The following is a 17,441-nucleotide window of genomic DNA, read 5'->3' on the forward strand; positions in this document are numbered from 1 at the left end:
TTAATGCAGCTTTGATAGATGAATGTGTACGTTATGCTTTATCTGATGCCTTTATTTTAAAAAGAAATCACAATTTCTGTGTTGTTTTAAGGTCCTTAAACTCACATCATGTATTTCGTAATTTAGGTTCAATGGGTTTGTTTGTTCACACATTTCCACAGCACTGATACGCTAACATGGTGCCTCACTCAATCAAGCTTTTCTCAACAACACAACACAAACACTCAGAGTCGAGGAGGATAAAAATTGTATTGTTTCTGCTCCAGAGCTTCATCCACCATTCCAAGCTATGAAAAGATGCTGTGTATGTCGGTGTACATCAAATCTGTACACAAAACACTGTCAAAATACTGCAAGGAGGATAAACAAACTGATTAACAATGTCAGAATGTATCAAATTAATCCATACATTAAAGCACTGACAATATGTGTAATGTGCGGTTGTTTCTCAAATATTTCATCAAAAAGTTTTAGACTCAAGTACTGCATTTAACTAGAATTTCAAGGTACATCTGATTTTTCTTGTGTCTCCAAAATGTTTCAGCTGGATAACATGAAGGCTTTTAAACATCATTTAGAGCATTTAAGGTGATATGCTTGATCTGTAGAGGACTGTGTCGTCTTTGAAATGAGCCAGTGTCTTTAACTTTGAGGGATTTTCACCATTTCACCCTAAGATCCAAACATCTGAAGGGGTTCCTGACTAGAAATCTCAAAATCTCTATTTTATCAGTGCTCTCATATTTTCATTGTTTATGCTGATGCAAGATGTTACAGTCACGCTCTTCACTGCTAGCACCTTTACCTTTGGCACAATTGCAATAAATACATAATAAATGCATGACGTTTAATGGTAAAGAGATTAAACTATTTTGACCAAAGCATTCAAGTACTTTTCCCCTCTCTGGTTTTAAATGTCAAGACAGTCGAAATGTCATAATAAGAAGCTATATTACCACCGTTTTTAAATTAAAGGCATGAAACTGAAAGACAGATTTGAAAACTGTTATTCTTGGTGGCATTGTTCAATTTAGTGCCTTGAAGCTTAAATCATTTGTACTTACTAGGCTACATCTAGTCACAGACATGCTTTACCTAAACCAACCACACGATGGCAGCATTTCACTATGTCTAAAGTCTCTTACTATAATTTGTATATGAAATGTACATTCCTAAAGTCAATGTTGACCCTCTGGAGTTGTTGTAATTTTACTTTTCATGAGTTATGGCTTTCATTTGCCACCTAAAAAGCTGCGCTGTAAAAAATCAGATTATATGGCACATTTTGGGTTGTGAATCTTGACAAATGTTCACAATTTTAGGTGACAAATGAAAGAAAATTCAATGAAAATAAAATTTGATGTGAGGTTTTTAGAGAGTTAAACAGAGGCTGATGCATTTACAGCCTAAATAAGGATATCATCATCATCAAAGAAATCATCATCAATCCAGGAGCTGAACAGCAATACAGCAAATACTCCAAAAAGAAAAAAGGATGAGATACTGATGATAAATATTTGTAAAATGTTCTGCAGTCTTCTTATTTCTAAGAGGTTAAAGAATAAATAACTGACTGAAGCAGAGAATTCTCCATAATTTTCAATGTGTACAATCATCAGCAGTGAGCCAGCTCACCAAGACACTTCGCACCATGACAGAAGGTTTAAATTCAGTCCCTCAGAATTATGTTTGTCCTCAGTTAGTGTCAAATTACATCCAGTCTTCAATCCCTATGCAGGATTCAATGTCCACAACGTCCACAGAAGAATGTCTGAAGTGGCTGGACTAAACTGAAGAAGCCACTTCGATAAGTTGTAAAACATCTTCAAGCCCAAACAACTCCAGTTGACTTGAACTCATATTGGTAAATATTCAGTGACCTGGATGTCTGAGAAGCTTCGTAGTCCACAGAGAAACTGAAGCGGATCAACATAAGGCATCTTAGAACACGAAATTAGTACAAAAAATAAAACTGTTACTCTGCTAGCAAACATCTTACAAAGGCTGACTGAGCAAACACGTTCTTTGACAAAAAACATTACAAAACTACAAAAAAGTCTCTTTTACCTAAAGGGGGATGCTGTGCAGTCTTCTATACGCTCCGATTCTGTCTACAAGTAATACAAATGGATCTAAATCTTCCCAGCATCCAGCAAACAGGCTTCTACACTTCTTATTAACCGATTCAATTCCAAATGTTTCCCATGACATTGCCATGATTTTCATATGGCACGAGAGGACGGAATCACAATACAACTTGTGAGTACTTTTACCTTAAAAGTACAAGGCTATAGTGAGTGAGAGTCTGTCCAGCATCCACGTGTCAGTCTGTGGATGTTGCCGACTCAAGTCCAATTCCCCACTCACAATAAGAAAAATGTGTAATTTTTGCAGTTTCACTTTGACTTACTGCTCAAAAAGCTGCACTGTAAAAAAATATTTTCACTATTCCTTTAGTTGAGGGGGCGGAGCTTCCCACATTACAACAAAATGTTAGAGATTTCATCCAAGTGTGTTGCCCTGCCGAGTCAAATATTTTCACAGTGCAGCTTTTCAGGTGGTTGGTAAATAACATACACATTCAATAAATAGTAAAAGTGCAAAAAATTATTAAGAATGAAAAAAATGACCAAATGACCAAATCAGGGGAAAACAGCAGATCCAATCTAATCTAGAAGAAGGAGAAACATAATAAAAGAATGTGTTTTAAAGGCGCACAAATTCTGTAATTCATTGTGACACTGCGTGAGTGTGTGAGTCTTGTGTGTGTGTTTCCTGCGTGATTCCTCCAGCTGCATTTTGGTTCATGTTCCTGCAGTCAGATAAGGCGGATGCCTGCTCCAGCAGCTGGACCAGGTAAGTGTCCTCAGCCCGATCTGCTGCCGACAAGCTGTTAGACTGGACCGGCGCTGGATCCTGAGCGTCTGCCTGGACCCCGACAGGTGAGAGAGGCCGTGGGGCCGCGCAGGACGAAAGCTCTGTACTGATGGCCACAGATGAATCATCTGTGGAGAGAGAGTCTGCAATCTCTGGATCTGAGGGAGTTCCTGCAGCAGCCCCAGCGTCCGGTGGGCCCTCATCCCTCTGCTGATCAGGAGGTGAGTGGTGATCCTGCGTGAGCGCTGCCTGGTATGGTGGGGGCCCCGTGAGAGGAGAGTCGTCAGGGCTGACTGGGGCCTGGCTGTGGATGATGACGGGGTCCGGAGAAGGCAGCGGGCTCTCTTCTAAATCAGCGGCAGGGTCCAGGTCCCTCGGGTCTTTGGAGGGGCTCTGGTCTGAGGAGATGGAGTCTGGCTGGTGGGAGATGATGTGGAGGCTCAGACCTGCTCTGGCTGAGGAGGGTTTCCCTTTGACTGGACTCAGCAGCACAGGCAGCTCCTGGCCTAAAGGCTTCAGCGGAAACTCATCAGGCTTCCCTGAAAAAACAAAAAATTAGGTTTCAACTACTATCCCTTCCTATGATAATACATCTGGCCTGTCTCCCCCTGGTGCTCATCTTGAGGAATTACAGCTGTAATTTTCCACACATGCCTCTACTTAAGGGCGTCATGGTGGATCAGAGGAAGTCCTGGGTTTTTCTCAGCGCCTGTCTGTGTCTGAGTCTACTGGTTTCCTCCTTCACCCCAAAGACTTGCAGGTTTCATGAAGTGGGAACTCAAACATGAATCCCCAGCCCCATGACTCTGCAGGGGATAGATGGATGCTTACTCATGATTGTACCATTGCTACATTGTATGTAGATTGTATGGAATGCTTCCCCCTTCATGTCTATAATTATGTCTTATATGTATTGTACTAATTCCCATTAGAAAGCATGACACAATCAAATACCTGGAGGAGGAAGGTTCAGCTTCATCTTCCTCAGTTCAGTCATGGAGGCCTGAAGCTGCTCGATGATGACATCGTCGCTGTAGAGTAACGTCTGAGCAATTCTCTCCTGGAGAAATTCTCTAAGCTCCTCCAGAGACATTTTCGACAGGCGCTCTGACCAAACACACACACACACACACACACACACACACACACACACACACACACACACACACACACGTGAGAGGAAGTTTGAGACACGTAACAATACATTATGTAATTGATGTTTTTTGTTCTATTTCGATATTATGGAGTGAAGCAGTGAAAATCTGGGCAGAAAGACAGAAATATGTAGGACGGACAATTGTGTTTCAGCTGACTGAGTAAGAAAATGACTGGTGTGTTTGGGGTGAACTGAGTCACCATCATCATCATCCTTACTCTTGTGTATTCTCAGGATGCTGTATGACATGGCGGTGAGGAGTCGCTCGCCCTCCAGGATGAAAATGTCCCAAAGACGAAGAGTCAAAGTAAACGGTGTCTGCGAGAACACGCACACACACAAACACACATACACAAATTGAAGTATCAAAAAGTGAACCGTTTCCAAAGGAAGGAAGGAAGGAAAAGTAACTAGCTACTTCAGCCATCGGATAAATGCAGTAAAAAGTATTGAGTGGTTTCTGAGATGTATTGTAGGAAAAATACAAAGTGTGTCACATGGAGCACCAGTACTTCAAACTTGTATTTGCAGTACTTAGGAGTAAATGTACTTTTTTTACTTTTGTCTGTGGTTAATTGCCGGTGGTTTTCCATATCAGTGATTACAGAGTCAGGAGGTTTGTTTGGTTTGTTTCCAGACCCCAGGAACCCTTGGGCCCCTCTCAGCAGGAGCAGAAGTGCTGACAGAGGCTGAGGGCTGCCAGACCAGCACCACAGGATTGTGGGTAAGAGCGGCGAAGACTAACAACAGTTTAGTCTAACTGCTCATAAGGATCTGTTCTAATGCAATGACCTCAAGGTCAAATAGCACTCGTGTTATATTCTGCTGTCAAATCATTTTTAAAGTGATAATCCCGGAAATTGCAGGGTGATTGATAAGTTCTGAGCCCAGCATAGAGGACAGTCATTTGTCATGTTTGAGATTTTGACTGATTTTCACAATAAGTCATATGGGGTTGATCAAAGAAAGCTCCAAACTATGAGGCGATGTCATATATTTTCCACCTATAGATGCTTTCGGACTCTGAACTATGCTGTTTCTCCTGCGTGTTCCAACAGCCACATTCTGCAATAACAATGTTTTTGGGAGCTGTAGTTCTACAAAGAGTCTTAGTTCTGGATTATGATGCTGGAGGGATTTTCATCTTGGGAGGAGGTGGAAGTTTGACGGGGCAAACCAGGCGAGCAGTGTGGGTGATCAAGTAGCTCAAAGCCACGAACATGGAGAGCAGGGAGCAAACACACAATCACCGTGCAAAGACTTTTTCCCTCTTGAGGTTTCTATTGTATCTTATTGAATGAAGCTGACGGCTGAATTGCAACCTGACCACAATTTTGTTGTCTCCTTAACTCAACATGACAAAGCACAATTCTGAAGCATTCAAATCTGGTAACATATCATAATTCGTTAATCTCACTTTGATAACACAAAATATAAACTGCCAGACAACTTTGTCATTCTGAGAAGGAACATTTAGTGTATCGGAGTAAAAATACAAGTATTCTTTATGTAAAACTATTATATTTTCTGAATATAATGGGAAATTCAAGTAGTGATGATCAAGATAGGCGGTCTAAAAATTTAGTGTGTGTGTATGTGTGTGTGTTGGTGTAGTAAAACATCAATCAAACAATCTCTCACCCTGTCAATAAAACACTGCATGAACCATTTAGTGCTGTAAATCCCTGCAGACATCTGCTCTCTGTCCTGGAGAGACAAAGGAGGGGGGAAGAGAGAGAGAGAGAGAGAGAGAGAGAGAGAGAGAGAGAGAGAGAGAGAGAGAGAGAGCATCAGTCCATACGTTCCAGTAACATATACGTTTCTTTTCTGTTCCGTAACAGACTTTTGTCCTTGTCGTTTTGTGTAACCTTCCCTGATCTCACCAGATGTTTCTTCAGCTTGGGTAAGAGTTTGGAGATGATCTGGTCGTGATGTGCTTGGAATCGCAGAAGTTTGGGGAACCCTGGAACGAAAAAACCTTCAAAAGAAAGAGAGTGCGTATTTGTAAGTGATAGGACGATATTTTAATTAGAAAATTTAATAATTAAATCAAACAAATGGGGTCAAGTACCATTAAGCGCCTAATGAGATAAACATTACTAATAAACATCAAAGTTAAAAGCTCCAAAATCAGGGGTATTGTTGACAAACCTTGGATAAGTGTATTTTAATAATCATACCGGTAAAAGATCGCAAAAAAGTATTAAATTGGACTTTTTGAACTGCGGTATTATTGTGTTAATGTCTCACCGTGCATGGCATGTCTCTCATCGGTCAGCAGCTGTGACAGAGCCCAGAAGGCGTCTTCCTCGTTCATGTACATGAGCAGCAGGGCGGCGATCTGACTCATCCCCTGACAGTAACTCACCTCCTGCACCACAGAGAGCAACAGTACAAACATCATGTATTCATTTGTGCCGCAGTAGAACACACAACATCTGTATTAAAGTCAAACAAGTACTGGACTTGATTATTACAAAGTTAAATGCGACAAATTGATAACTAATGAGGGAGGACATATTATAGTGAAAATGACAGAACGACAGCATAATTCATCAATTCACAGTAAATTAATTAAATCATAATTATCTCTCTATTTTGCATATGCAGATAACAAATATAGGTAAGTACATATTCCCCAGGCAGTTAACTTTGAGTATCACCAAAAAAGTGGACTTAAGTGGTGATTACATCGCCACCATCAGGCCAACTGGTGTCAAAATGCAATGGGTTCTTCCCTGGATGTCCAATTTGCCTGCCAGCACACGTATTGATGAGCTATTAGCAGATTCTGACTGCATGGATCAGATACATAAGAAGGCAGAGTCATTTTACTGTGCAGAGAAACGGCACTGAACTGTGAAATACAACAGGAGAACACACAGTGACAGCAGAGTGAGCCACTAGAGCGCTGGAAAAGATATTAAGATGGAAGTAAAGGAAAGGGAAAAAAAAGTGACGTGAATGTAGATTTTTATCGGTTTAATAACGTTAAAGTGGGAGTTGAAGTATTTTGTGATGGAGAAAAAGCAGCCACTTACGGTGTTGTAGACTGAGTATGCAGAGAGAACGTGGAAGAGAGACTGCTGCCTGTGAGGAGGAGAGGAGAGTAGAGGAGAGGAGAGGAGAGGAGAGGAGAGGAGAGGAGAGGAGAGGAGAGACATTTTTAAGTCAAAGTGTTTGCTATCAACAGAGAACCCAGTGATGACAATGGACACAGAGGACAAAGAGATCACAGTGGACACAGAGATCACGGAGGACACAGAGGACACAGAGGACACAGTGGACACAGAGGACACGTCTCCACAACAGCGTCTCTGCTCTCTATAAGCTGCCTCCATAAACTTCCATAGTGGCTGAACTTCTGTTAAACATTGAAGCCTTTTTCTGCTGCACATTTTCCACTGCTGCTCCCCAGCAGCTCTGTGCTCTATTAAACTGTCAGTGACATCACCACTGTTACTGGATCTGCTTCCACACAAGCCCCACACACACCAGTGGAGGAGCTCTCTCTCTCTCTCTCTCTCTCTCTCTCTCAAGTTCACTCTGAGGTCACTAAATCAGACCCCCTGCTGTGGTTTGTGAGTTAACCTGCCTTTGAAACCTCACTTATCTAAACTATTTAGGTCGCTGTAATGTTTATTCAATTTTGTTCTATTTCAGAAAGGTACTCTGTGGTGGTTGAATTGGAAAAATGTCTGACTTTGCTCTCCAATACACACACACACTGGGTATACCCGTAAGACCCAACAAGCGTGATCAATTGAGTTCCTGTCCCGTGAACATTGGCAGAGGGAGAGTTTAATGTGCTAAAACCTCCATTGTTGGTCTGCAGTGAGCTTCTGTATTTCAACAACCGCTGAGCACATTTCTACCCAATTTTCTGCAAATGAATCAAACTAGACAGGCCAGACCCCATGACCTTTACTCTAGTGACACTTCCTGGAGAGCTTTGGGTTAGGACAGGAAGTGATGATAAGCCCTTATATATATATATATATATATATATGTATATATAAACTTGACAGGTCTAATTTGCAAGACACAGCATGACATAGTGATAATAGATTCACACATTAACACTCTTTTCTTCTAGCCTGAACACTGCAGGGTTGAGGATGCAGGTGAAACTCACTTGACTCCAAATCGATCCATGAACATGATGTGGTCTCGAAATGTCCTGTTGATGTCCAGGTCGATCTGTTTGATCTCAGCCGAGTACAGCCTCGCCTGCTCCTTCATTTTCTGACACACACACACACACAAGAGACTTGCAAGACTTCCAAGACTGAGAGTACATTTTACATTTACAAAGTCTTCTGTTTGACCTAGAGTCTTAGAGTCCTAGCTCGTACTCTACCTCATACTGGCCTTCGTTCTCCCGCTTAACCTTCTCCACATCCAGCATCAGTGCCCAGGCCTGACCTCGGAGCTGCAGAGGGATGCCCTTATACACTCGCTTCACCATCTGACGGGATAAAGGAAGGCATCAGCCCCGTTCCCAGTAGGTGTGTGTGTGTGTGTGTGTGGGTGGCTGTGACATTCTGCTTCAAGCACAAATCAAACCTTTACAGATCATCCCAGCGAGTCAGGCTGGGTGAGCGTGCAGGAATTCACTGTCTGGATGCGTAGAAACACCACCGCTCATTCAAACTGCGGCCTTCAGGTCACAAGATAATCTCACCAACCACTAAGAAACTGACTGGCTCCAACTCGACATACTTTACTGTAATTACCCAAACTCTCCCGCATTGACCTAAGCTCAAATAAACACCATTAAAAATATTTGTAATCATGCACGTAGCAGGTCTGGTATGCGTACTCACCCTGTCGCTGCTCTTGTATTTATCCCACTTCTTCACCATTTTAAGCCATTTCTCCACGCGCTCGATCTCCAGCTGCTTCCTCTGTGGACGACACAGGAGCGACTCAGCGTAAACACATCTGCTAAGCTGCTCTGCTCTGGCCTACGTACATTAATGCGTACATTTTAAGTGTACTTTAAAGGAGATTCTTGTGATTTCTAATTACTGAGCCTAACACATGTGGATGTGGAGCAGTGGTGCCTGCAGACATTATGTAATAGAGGCACCAGATGGACTTTCACACTACATTATCATTCATAATAACCTGCAAATAAAATTCAAACTTGAAACCATAATCATGAATCAATGAAATGCTTAAATAAATATTCATATTTGCTAATAACGTGTCTAGGACATCACATTTTACATTAATTACATGTATCTTCCATTCTATGAATCACTGACTGGAACAGCAGTTGAAATTCAAGTGGGAAGACTTTAGTCAGCTAAAAAATCTTTGTGACTATAATTTCAGTTGCATCTGTATTGGATAATAAAGTCATGAATTGTGGATGCGAAGATATCTGAGCTGAGGTCAGAAGCAACCGACAGAGGAAATGGACGCTTTGAGAACATCTGCTAGTGTTTGAAACGATGATGATGATCAGCCCACACATACAAATATGTTACTGCAAGGCTGACAGTTCTGGTTGCGTAATCAGGTTTTGTGAGTTAAGACACACAAAAACCAAACTGAATCATCTGGTTGGAAACAAACAGTAACAAACAGCAAATCCGGTCGAGTCAGTAACCAACATTAGGGAGGAAGAGAGGAGAGGAGTTTCAGATGCTCTAGTCTCTTCATAACGTAAAACAGCACAGGCAAAGGTCACCAACAAACAGTTCAAAGTTGACCTTGGACCTGGAACGCAACGCTCACAATGCAGCCTTACACCACAACAATTTCCCAAAATGCTACTTGTGCTGAGGGTTACCTTCTCTTCGTGTGCTGTGGGTGCCGGCAGCTCATCCTCACTGCAGGGAAGCAAACACACAAACACTGTCAGGTACAACACCATGCAAAGTCACGCAGAGTGAGAAACACAGGGAGGCGACTCACTGCATGAAGCCGAAGCGGTCGATGACTTTGTAGATGCTGTAGTCAGCATCTTCCCAGGGGTCGATCTCCACACCACCCTGCCTTCCCTACACACACACACATGAACACAAACATACACGCATAAAGTAGATTAGAAATTGGAAATTACAGTAAATATACAAAAGCAGTCAGTGACTCATGATTGAGCCTCGGTGATCAGAGATGATGACTCAAAGTTCCATACCACGTCTATGATGAATTCTGTTGTGCTATCAGCAGTTTCATCTCAGGATTGAAATTAAAATGGTGGATTAATTAAGGCTAAATCACACATCCAGGTTTGTGCAGTGACCCCGCTTGGAGCCTACACTCATTTCTTTCTCATTTTGAATTTGTCACCTAAGAAAGATGCATTGCAAACATAAACATATAGACAGGATGGTTTTTTGTCCCTATGTTCAGATCAATAGTAAATGTGAATATGCCATGTAAAATTACATGCATTGTTCTTTGTTCAATGTGAAGAATAAGCAATATCAATTGTATATACTTATTTTTCATTTCATAAGTCAGGTTGTTAGTTGCAACTTTTACTACAGGTATAAATCTTCTTATATCTTAAGTATAGCACATTCAAGACCCCTCTCTCTCTCTCTCTTGCTCTCTCCTTAGTTTCCTGATCCACACACCATCATAATAAGTCAAACTGTAACACTGCTTGTAATCATACACTCCATAGTAAAACCGTCCAACCCAAACATACAGTACACAATCTGCTTTAAAACAGCACTCAAATTTGTGAATAATGTTTCTGTGATGGAAAAGACATTTGTTCCCAGTGTTGACACAACAGACAGGGAGTTAATCCTCCAGCAGCGCAGCATGGAGCCTTTTGACACAACGCCGAGGTTTGGATGCCTGTCTGGAATGCAGCCAATCCGAAACTAGGCGGCTCCGTCCCAGTGAATTTGACAACAGTCAGAATGATGTCAGCATCGCAAAAGTGAGAAGGACTAAAAATACTTTCCGCACTGATACGGAGAGGCCGAGGATCGCTCACAACTTCGCTACGACACTTGCCCTTGAGCCACTTAAGAGCGTTACTAGGGTAACAGTCTGCCTCGCCTCGCCCCTTCATCTTCACATGACCTGGAAATCATCTGATCCACTTTCATCAGAGATGTTTCCGTTCCTGTATTTGTGCTCTGAAGTTAAAGGAGGCGTCTTCCCTAATGAGACGATCCTCTGCAGGAGTCTTCTGTCAGGGCGCTGCACCCCCTTCACTGGACGGATCCACAAAAGGCGACAGATCACACAAAGTTTGATCTGACACGAGTTCACAAATGAATGCATGTAGAATAAGAAGCTTCTCCTGTACTGTCATGGGGGAATATATAAACAAAACAACAGTAAAGACGAGCTCCAGGCACGCCAACATCTGATTTTGTTTCTCCATCTAAAGTGGCACAAGGAGGAGATGCAAGTGAGAAAACCGTAAATGGCTTTGGAACAAACCCGAGGAATGAACCCTGCTTTGTAGTTGTGGTTTTCTGTAACATTTGACACAACATAAAGTAACATTATCTATCTCGAGTAGTCGGACTTCAGTCCGTCCAGTCGATCTCTGCTCGGCCTTTCACAGCTGTTGCTATGGCAAGATGACACTATTCCAGTTCTTTACCCCGTCAGCTCGCCGTGCTCCAAGCTGCTGGGCTAAATTTAACCTTTGGCTACCAACATCTTCCCCACCGCGACACAACCTCCTCCTCCTCCTCCTCCTCTCACCTTCCTCTGCATTCACACGATCAGCAGACGGAGGTAGCAGTTACTCGTTTCGAACCACAATATGTCAAGCGGTACGACTTAAATTGTACAATGTGTGTGCCGATTCCTTTTAGTTTGTCTTATTCTTCCTCAAAGTAACTTTGCAGGAATTATTGAGGTCACCGGTGAGTTTTATCCCACGGGAGAATCCACCGTGTCTGTTATTTGTGAAGTATTTTAATAACCCTTAGTAGGCTCGGTTTAAGCCTGGTTAGTGTGATTAATCAGTGCTGTTGCTATGGTTACCTGCAGTTTAATACACTATGATTTGGATACTGATCTAGAACACTATTTGGACTGCCATTACTGTGAATTGTTTGTAATGGCGATCTGAACATGCAGCACCTCACAGTCAGTGGATTCATCTGATCACTGATTAGACACAAACTGAAAAGACAGGAAGATCAATGCTTCATCTTGGTTTCGTTTCATTTCATTTTTCTGTGGACTAAAAGCGTTTCTTCATGCTTGCTTCTAAGGTTACTTTTAGCTTCAGTCACATTCAATTATCTCAGTAATCGTTCCCCAATCAAACCACAAGCACAAACCTGTTATTACACAACCAGTTATTAATGTACTTTGGCAACACACTCCCTCCCACCCACCCATCCACACACACACACACGCACACACACACACACACACACACACACACACACACACACACACACACACACACACACACACACACACGCCTAGCCTCTACGCATGCAAGCAATGCACTGAACTCCAAAACACACACATCCGATTTCACGCTTAGTTTTTCTCTCTCGTCCTTCTTTGTGTGTTTTTGAGCCACAACATCACCCAAGTGGGAACTCTTCCTCCTACACAGTAACGCACAACACAGGAGACAATGCAGCTGCAATTAAACACACACAGACCTGCGATTCAACTTTCACATGGTCATGGCTAATCAGATAACTGAGCGATGAATCATCGTCTAAAAAAGAGGAAATCTTGATATCTATTGATGTGATTCAGCAAATTAAAGTAAAAATTCAAGGAAAAGCAAAGTTACAAAGGCAATTTTAGAACTCCAGGGAGTTGAAGTCTTACCGTAGCATATTTCAAGATGATGTCAGCTCGTTCCTCTGCTATTAGAGTCTCAATGTCTTTCTTCATGTCAATATCTGGAGGAGAGAGCGACACGAGCGTTAGAGAACAACAACAATTACTGAGGAACACAAACAAAAGCAGAACTGAAGATGTGAGAGACTGTTGGCCTCCAACAGGACGATCTCAACCACACACACCCACACACACACACACACACTTATGTAACAACTTAAACGGTCTGACACATACGGAAACAAAAGCAAAAGATAAAACGTGAAGGTAAGTGAAACGTATGAATGTGGATGGATGAGTGAAATCAGAGCTCCACACTGATTGTTTTGGTAACATCAGAGCCGTGGAGCCTCTGTTGTATCTGTTACAGGCTTCGGGGAACATTCAACCTGTTCACGTGACTGTACTGTTCACCTATTAACAATCCCACTCACACACTCCCCCCCATACACACACACACAATCCCACGTGGACGTCTGCTTCATAACACTTTAACATAGCAGTTCGGAGGGGAGAGGGAGAAATGCTGCTATGATTTCTGTTTCTGCAGTCATCACAACACATAGTTAGTTAGCAGGTGTGTTAGAAGGTGTGTGGGGATGTCGACCTCCGCTTCAATCACTCCTCACAGGGATCGTTAAATGGGGGTTCTTGCAGTTAAGAGAGAGACACCAAACTATTATTTTTTTTAATTGCTTGGTGTAGCTTGATGGAGATGACACACTACAGAAAGATAATTAGCCTGAGAAGAAGAAGAAGAAGAGATCAGGGGAAATAAAAGTTGCACAGGAGAAATTATGGAGATTGGGTCAAAAAAAATAAATGCTGAACTGCAGAAATTGCTTCTGCAGGTTTGCATTTATGCCTGGTTTCTGGAGAGATTGATAAGGAGGGACGTTTGGATGTAAGCAGACACAGATGATGAGGCAAAAGAAGAAGGAGTTCACAATTAGTAATTAAATTAGTAAATAAAGTAATGTGAGCAACTTCATGACTTTTACTTGTATTTTTTGTGTTTTTCCCCAAATATATTACTGATAGGATATAAGCATAGTAAAAAAAAGATATTTAACAGGCTCATTTTAAGGAATTTTAATACAATGGACACAATCCATGACCGCAGCATGTAGTTGAATCATCCCCAAACAAAGTGATGAGGGTATTAATACAGATTAATCCCTATATTTTCTATAGGGACCTACACCAATGCAAAGGACCAGGAGCCATAATCTGGGTGCATCACATGGAGCCACACAAACAACCAGGATTAGTAATGTCTCTAAAGCAGGATAACGCAATGAGAGGATGAAGGAGTGACGACTTCAAAGCAAAGGGCTGTTAGTTAGTTAGAGCTGCAATAAAGAACCGTGAATAAAAGGTGATGTTACCTATTTCAGTTTGCCACGATATCCAATACGGAGGACACAATGTCAGCCCCATAGAGACCTGGATGATTCTTTATCAGGGAAAACATCTCCACCGCTGAGGTTAAGGAGAAAAAAAGAACTGATCCACTTCTACCTTCTTTTTACAGCTGATGTTCCAATGAGGCTCATCTTAAAAAAAACCTCTCTGTTCCTATTGGCTTTATGCATCAGCACCAGATCCAATCACAGGACTTGCGTGTACTCCCCGCATTAACATGTGTCCTGCTTATCTGGAAGTCTGGAGGCAGATTTCATGAATGACCGCCTCCAAGCTGAAAGACGATCACAACACAAACCTGACCACATATGACCTAGACTGGATAGTGAGCCGGTCGCAATGTGTCCTGCGCACATTGACGCCTTTGCATTGACGCAGTAACTCTTTACCCATACGACATATCGACGGGGACGGATGTTAAGGCAGGAAGGTGTGAACTCACTAGGTGTGTCCAACCAGCTGTTTTCGGTGGGTAAATTTAAATATTTGACATTAGCATGATACAGATGCAACATAGTTCAGGACTTATAGGTTTGTCTCACTGGTTGCAGTTGTTCACACACACTCCCTGCGATATTACACTATAAAAGTCAGAGCCTGATATAAACTTCGGAGGTATTTTGGAAATGAAATATTTAGGTGAAGTGTACCATGTCATTTTAAAAGAAAACATATGCCCAAAACAAAAAGAGGGAAAATACTCACTGAGAGAGAACGCGTGACGTAAATAAAGAGAGATTGTGAGGCTAAGAGACGGTCGGTGCTCAAGATTGAAGACATGGTGGTTACCTGTCCGCCACGAGCAGCCAAAGGAAATAAGCTCGTATTGGTGGCGGCCCTACAGCGGCCTATAATGAAACGATGATATCTTGCAGAACTGTTTAAATGTGAGCTGTCATCTGAAGCATATGGCAGTGGCTGCATGCGGTCAGAGCTCTAAATCACAGAGGAGCCTTGGCAGCAGCTACTTGTATGAAGGGTGGAGGCCCAAAGTGGGGAGAGAGAGAACAGAGACTGGACGGCTGCTATTACTGTACCTGACCTGACACTTAGATGGCTTCATACAAACACCAAGCCCACTGTGTTTTACTGACAAAATATCTGTTCATCTGTCTGTCCAGCAGTTAAAACTTTAACACACGAGTGACAGTCCTCCCATAAATAGGTTTCCACGTTCACCATGTTATGCACATTTTGAGAGCCAAAGTTTAAATAAGGCAAAAGTCCTCTAAGTATAAAGAGAAGATGGCATTGAAACTGAAGGAACAAGTAAAGAATAAAACAACCCAGTGATTTAACTCATGCTATATTAGAATGACATCCTTTTATATTCCTAGAAACGTCCCGAGGACACCTAGAGACGTCTCAGTCACCGATAGAGCCACCCAGCAACACCCAGACACTGCTTAATGAGACCCACATGTCTCAAAGGCACTCAATTATATTATTCCCACAATCTCAACACTGATTTACATTCCCTTTCTGAAGCCGCCTCTAAATTCTCTGCGCGCACCGACCTCAAGGACCCCACCGTCTCCTTAATGAGCCCAGAAATATCTCAATAACTTCAATTACCCCCAGAACCTCCTCCGCCACCTCTTGAATCTCTTCATGGACGGTCTTCAAGGACCCAACAGTGTCCTTAATTGAGTCCTGCAGGGCCCGGAAATGTCTCAAGGACCCCTGAAAGCATCTCAGTAACCTATAAAACCCTTATTTATACACCCAATATTATTGGATGGAAACATACCATTTAGCATTTTAATTTGTCAATTTGGGGAAATGTACTTAAGACATCAGACTTAGTGTTGTGAAAATCAGGACTTGGTTTGGATGCATACATTTTAAGAGTTGATGTGTACACACACACACACACACACACATGTACACACACACACACACACACACAGACACACACAGACACACACACACACACACACACACACACCACACTCTCCTATGTACTGCCCTGTGTTCTTCATGGGTTACCACTGCTGTTGTAAATTAGATGTTGGCTGCTGTTAGAAAGTGTTGAACAACATAACATGTTATTGCAGCAGCAGCCTCCAGACCAGTGTGTGTGTGTGTGTGTGTGTGTGTGTGTGTGTGTGTGTGTGTGTGTGTGCTTGTGTGTGCGAGTGAGTGAGTGAGTGATGCCTTCAGTACATTCCCATCACATGAAAATTCCACAGCAATGATGGCTGATGGGATTTTACAGTCAGGCTGTAGCAAATCTCACTACACTGGCAGATTTCTTTTTCACTCTTTCACTTCACTGCAACTTTAAACTCAACAGAATCATTTGATGAAATAAAAAGCTGGTTTTCTGTAGTACAGCAGGTTGTTCAAGCCCCCAAATCCCCCCAGGACCAGAAAACTGTATCCTATAACAATAGATTCCCAAAATCCTTATCTTTACATTTGACTCATTTCAAGTTAAACACATTAAAATGTAAAATGCAACAAAAGCTAATATAATTCCATGTTGGGAAAAGGCAAATAAAGTTTAGAGTAAAATTACTACAACATAATAATTAAATATAACTAACTGACACATATTATTACAATCAACCCTTAAATTTGAGATAATAAACATCATTAGAACGTTATATTGAAATGAGACGGAATAAATGTGAGAAGAAGCTTGGATTACATTAGTGGGCCTGGACTTTGTAAAAACCAGGTTACAAGCCGAATATAAGCGTCTAATATTAGACGGTAAACAAACGCCTCCTTAATGTCGCGATGTTAGACTGCAGCCTGTCCCGAGATCCTTTATTGTTAGCAGACAGACACACACACACTCTCATCCACACACACACATGCATACATACACAAACGGACTGTGCAAAAGACTTGAAATGAGCTGAAATGCAGTGAATAAGCGGTGAGGTGGCTGTACCGTATGTCGGGGTGGATCTCTGCTGGATCTAGCCGTGCAGGATCACATCCAGCTCGGTTTCTCGGCTCATTCTCTGCGCCTCATCCCGGAGCTCCAGCGGCGGACAGGATCACAACAAAAGGCTTTCTCCCCTCCCGTCAATCCATACATTCACACAGCGAGCACACACGCATACTCACTCACTCACACACACACACGCCTGCTCACGTACACACACGCCGAGCAGGGTTTAAAAAAAAGGGAAAGGGTCCAGTAGCAGCAAGAGGAGGAGGAGGAGGAGGA

At 42.3% G+C, this 17,441-nt stretch overlaps 1 protein-coding gene across 1 annotated transcript; it reads right to left on the minus strand.

Annotated features, from left to right (window-relative positions):
• Positions 1 to 230: 230 nt before the first annotated feature.
• On the minus strand, positions 231 to 17,379 carry LOC143005003 (USP6 N-terminal-like protein). The gene is made up of 14 exons (XM_076156228.1): positions 17,160 to 17,379; positions 12,821 to 12,894; positions 9,959 to 10,044; positions 9,834 to 9,873; positions 8,860 to 8,940; positions 8,394 to 8,501; positions 8,169 to 8,278; positions 7,075 to 7,123; positions 6,284 to 6,404; positions 5,917 to 6,011; positions 5,675 to 5,740; positions 4,252 to 4,351; positions 3,832 to 3,984; positions 231 to 3,416 (listed from the first exon to the last, which is right to left on the minus strand). The coding sequence occupies exons 2-14, from the start codon at positions 12,884 to 12,886 to the stop codon at positions 2,731 to 2,733; spliced, it is 1,761 nt and encodes a 586-aa protein (XP_076012343.1). The 5' UTR covers positions 12,887 to 12,894; positions 17,160 to 17,379; the 3' UTR covers positions 231 to 2,730.
• Positions 17,380 to 17,441: the final 62 nt, after the last annotated feature.

This window comes from Genypterus blacodes, unplaced genomic scaffold, assembly GCF_046128005.1.
Source record: "Genypterus blacodes isolate CSIRO-AG114 ecotype Tasmania unplaced genomic scaffold, CSIRO-AGI_Gbla_v1 ptg000067l_1, whole genome shotgun sequence".
Lineage (NCBI taxonomy): Eukaryota > Metazoa > Chordata > Actinopteri > Ophidiiformes > Ophidiidae > Genypterus > Genypterus blacodes.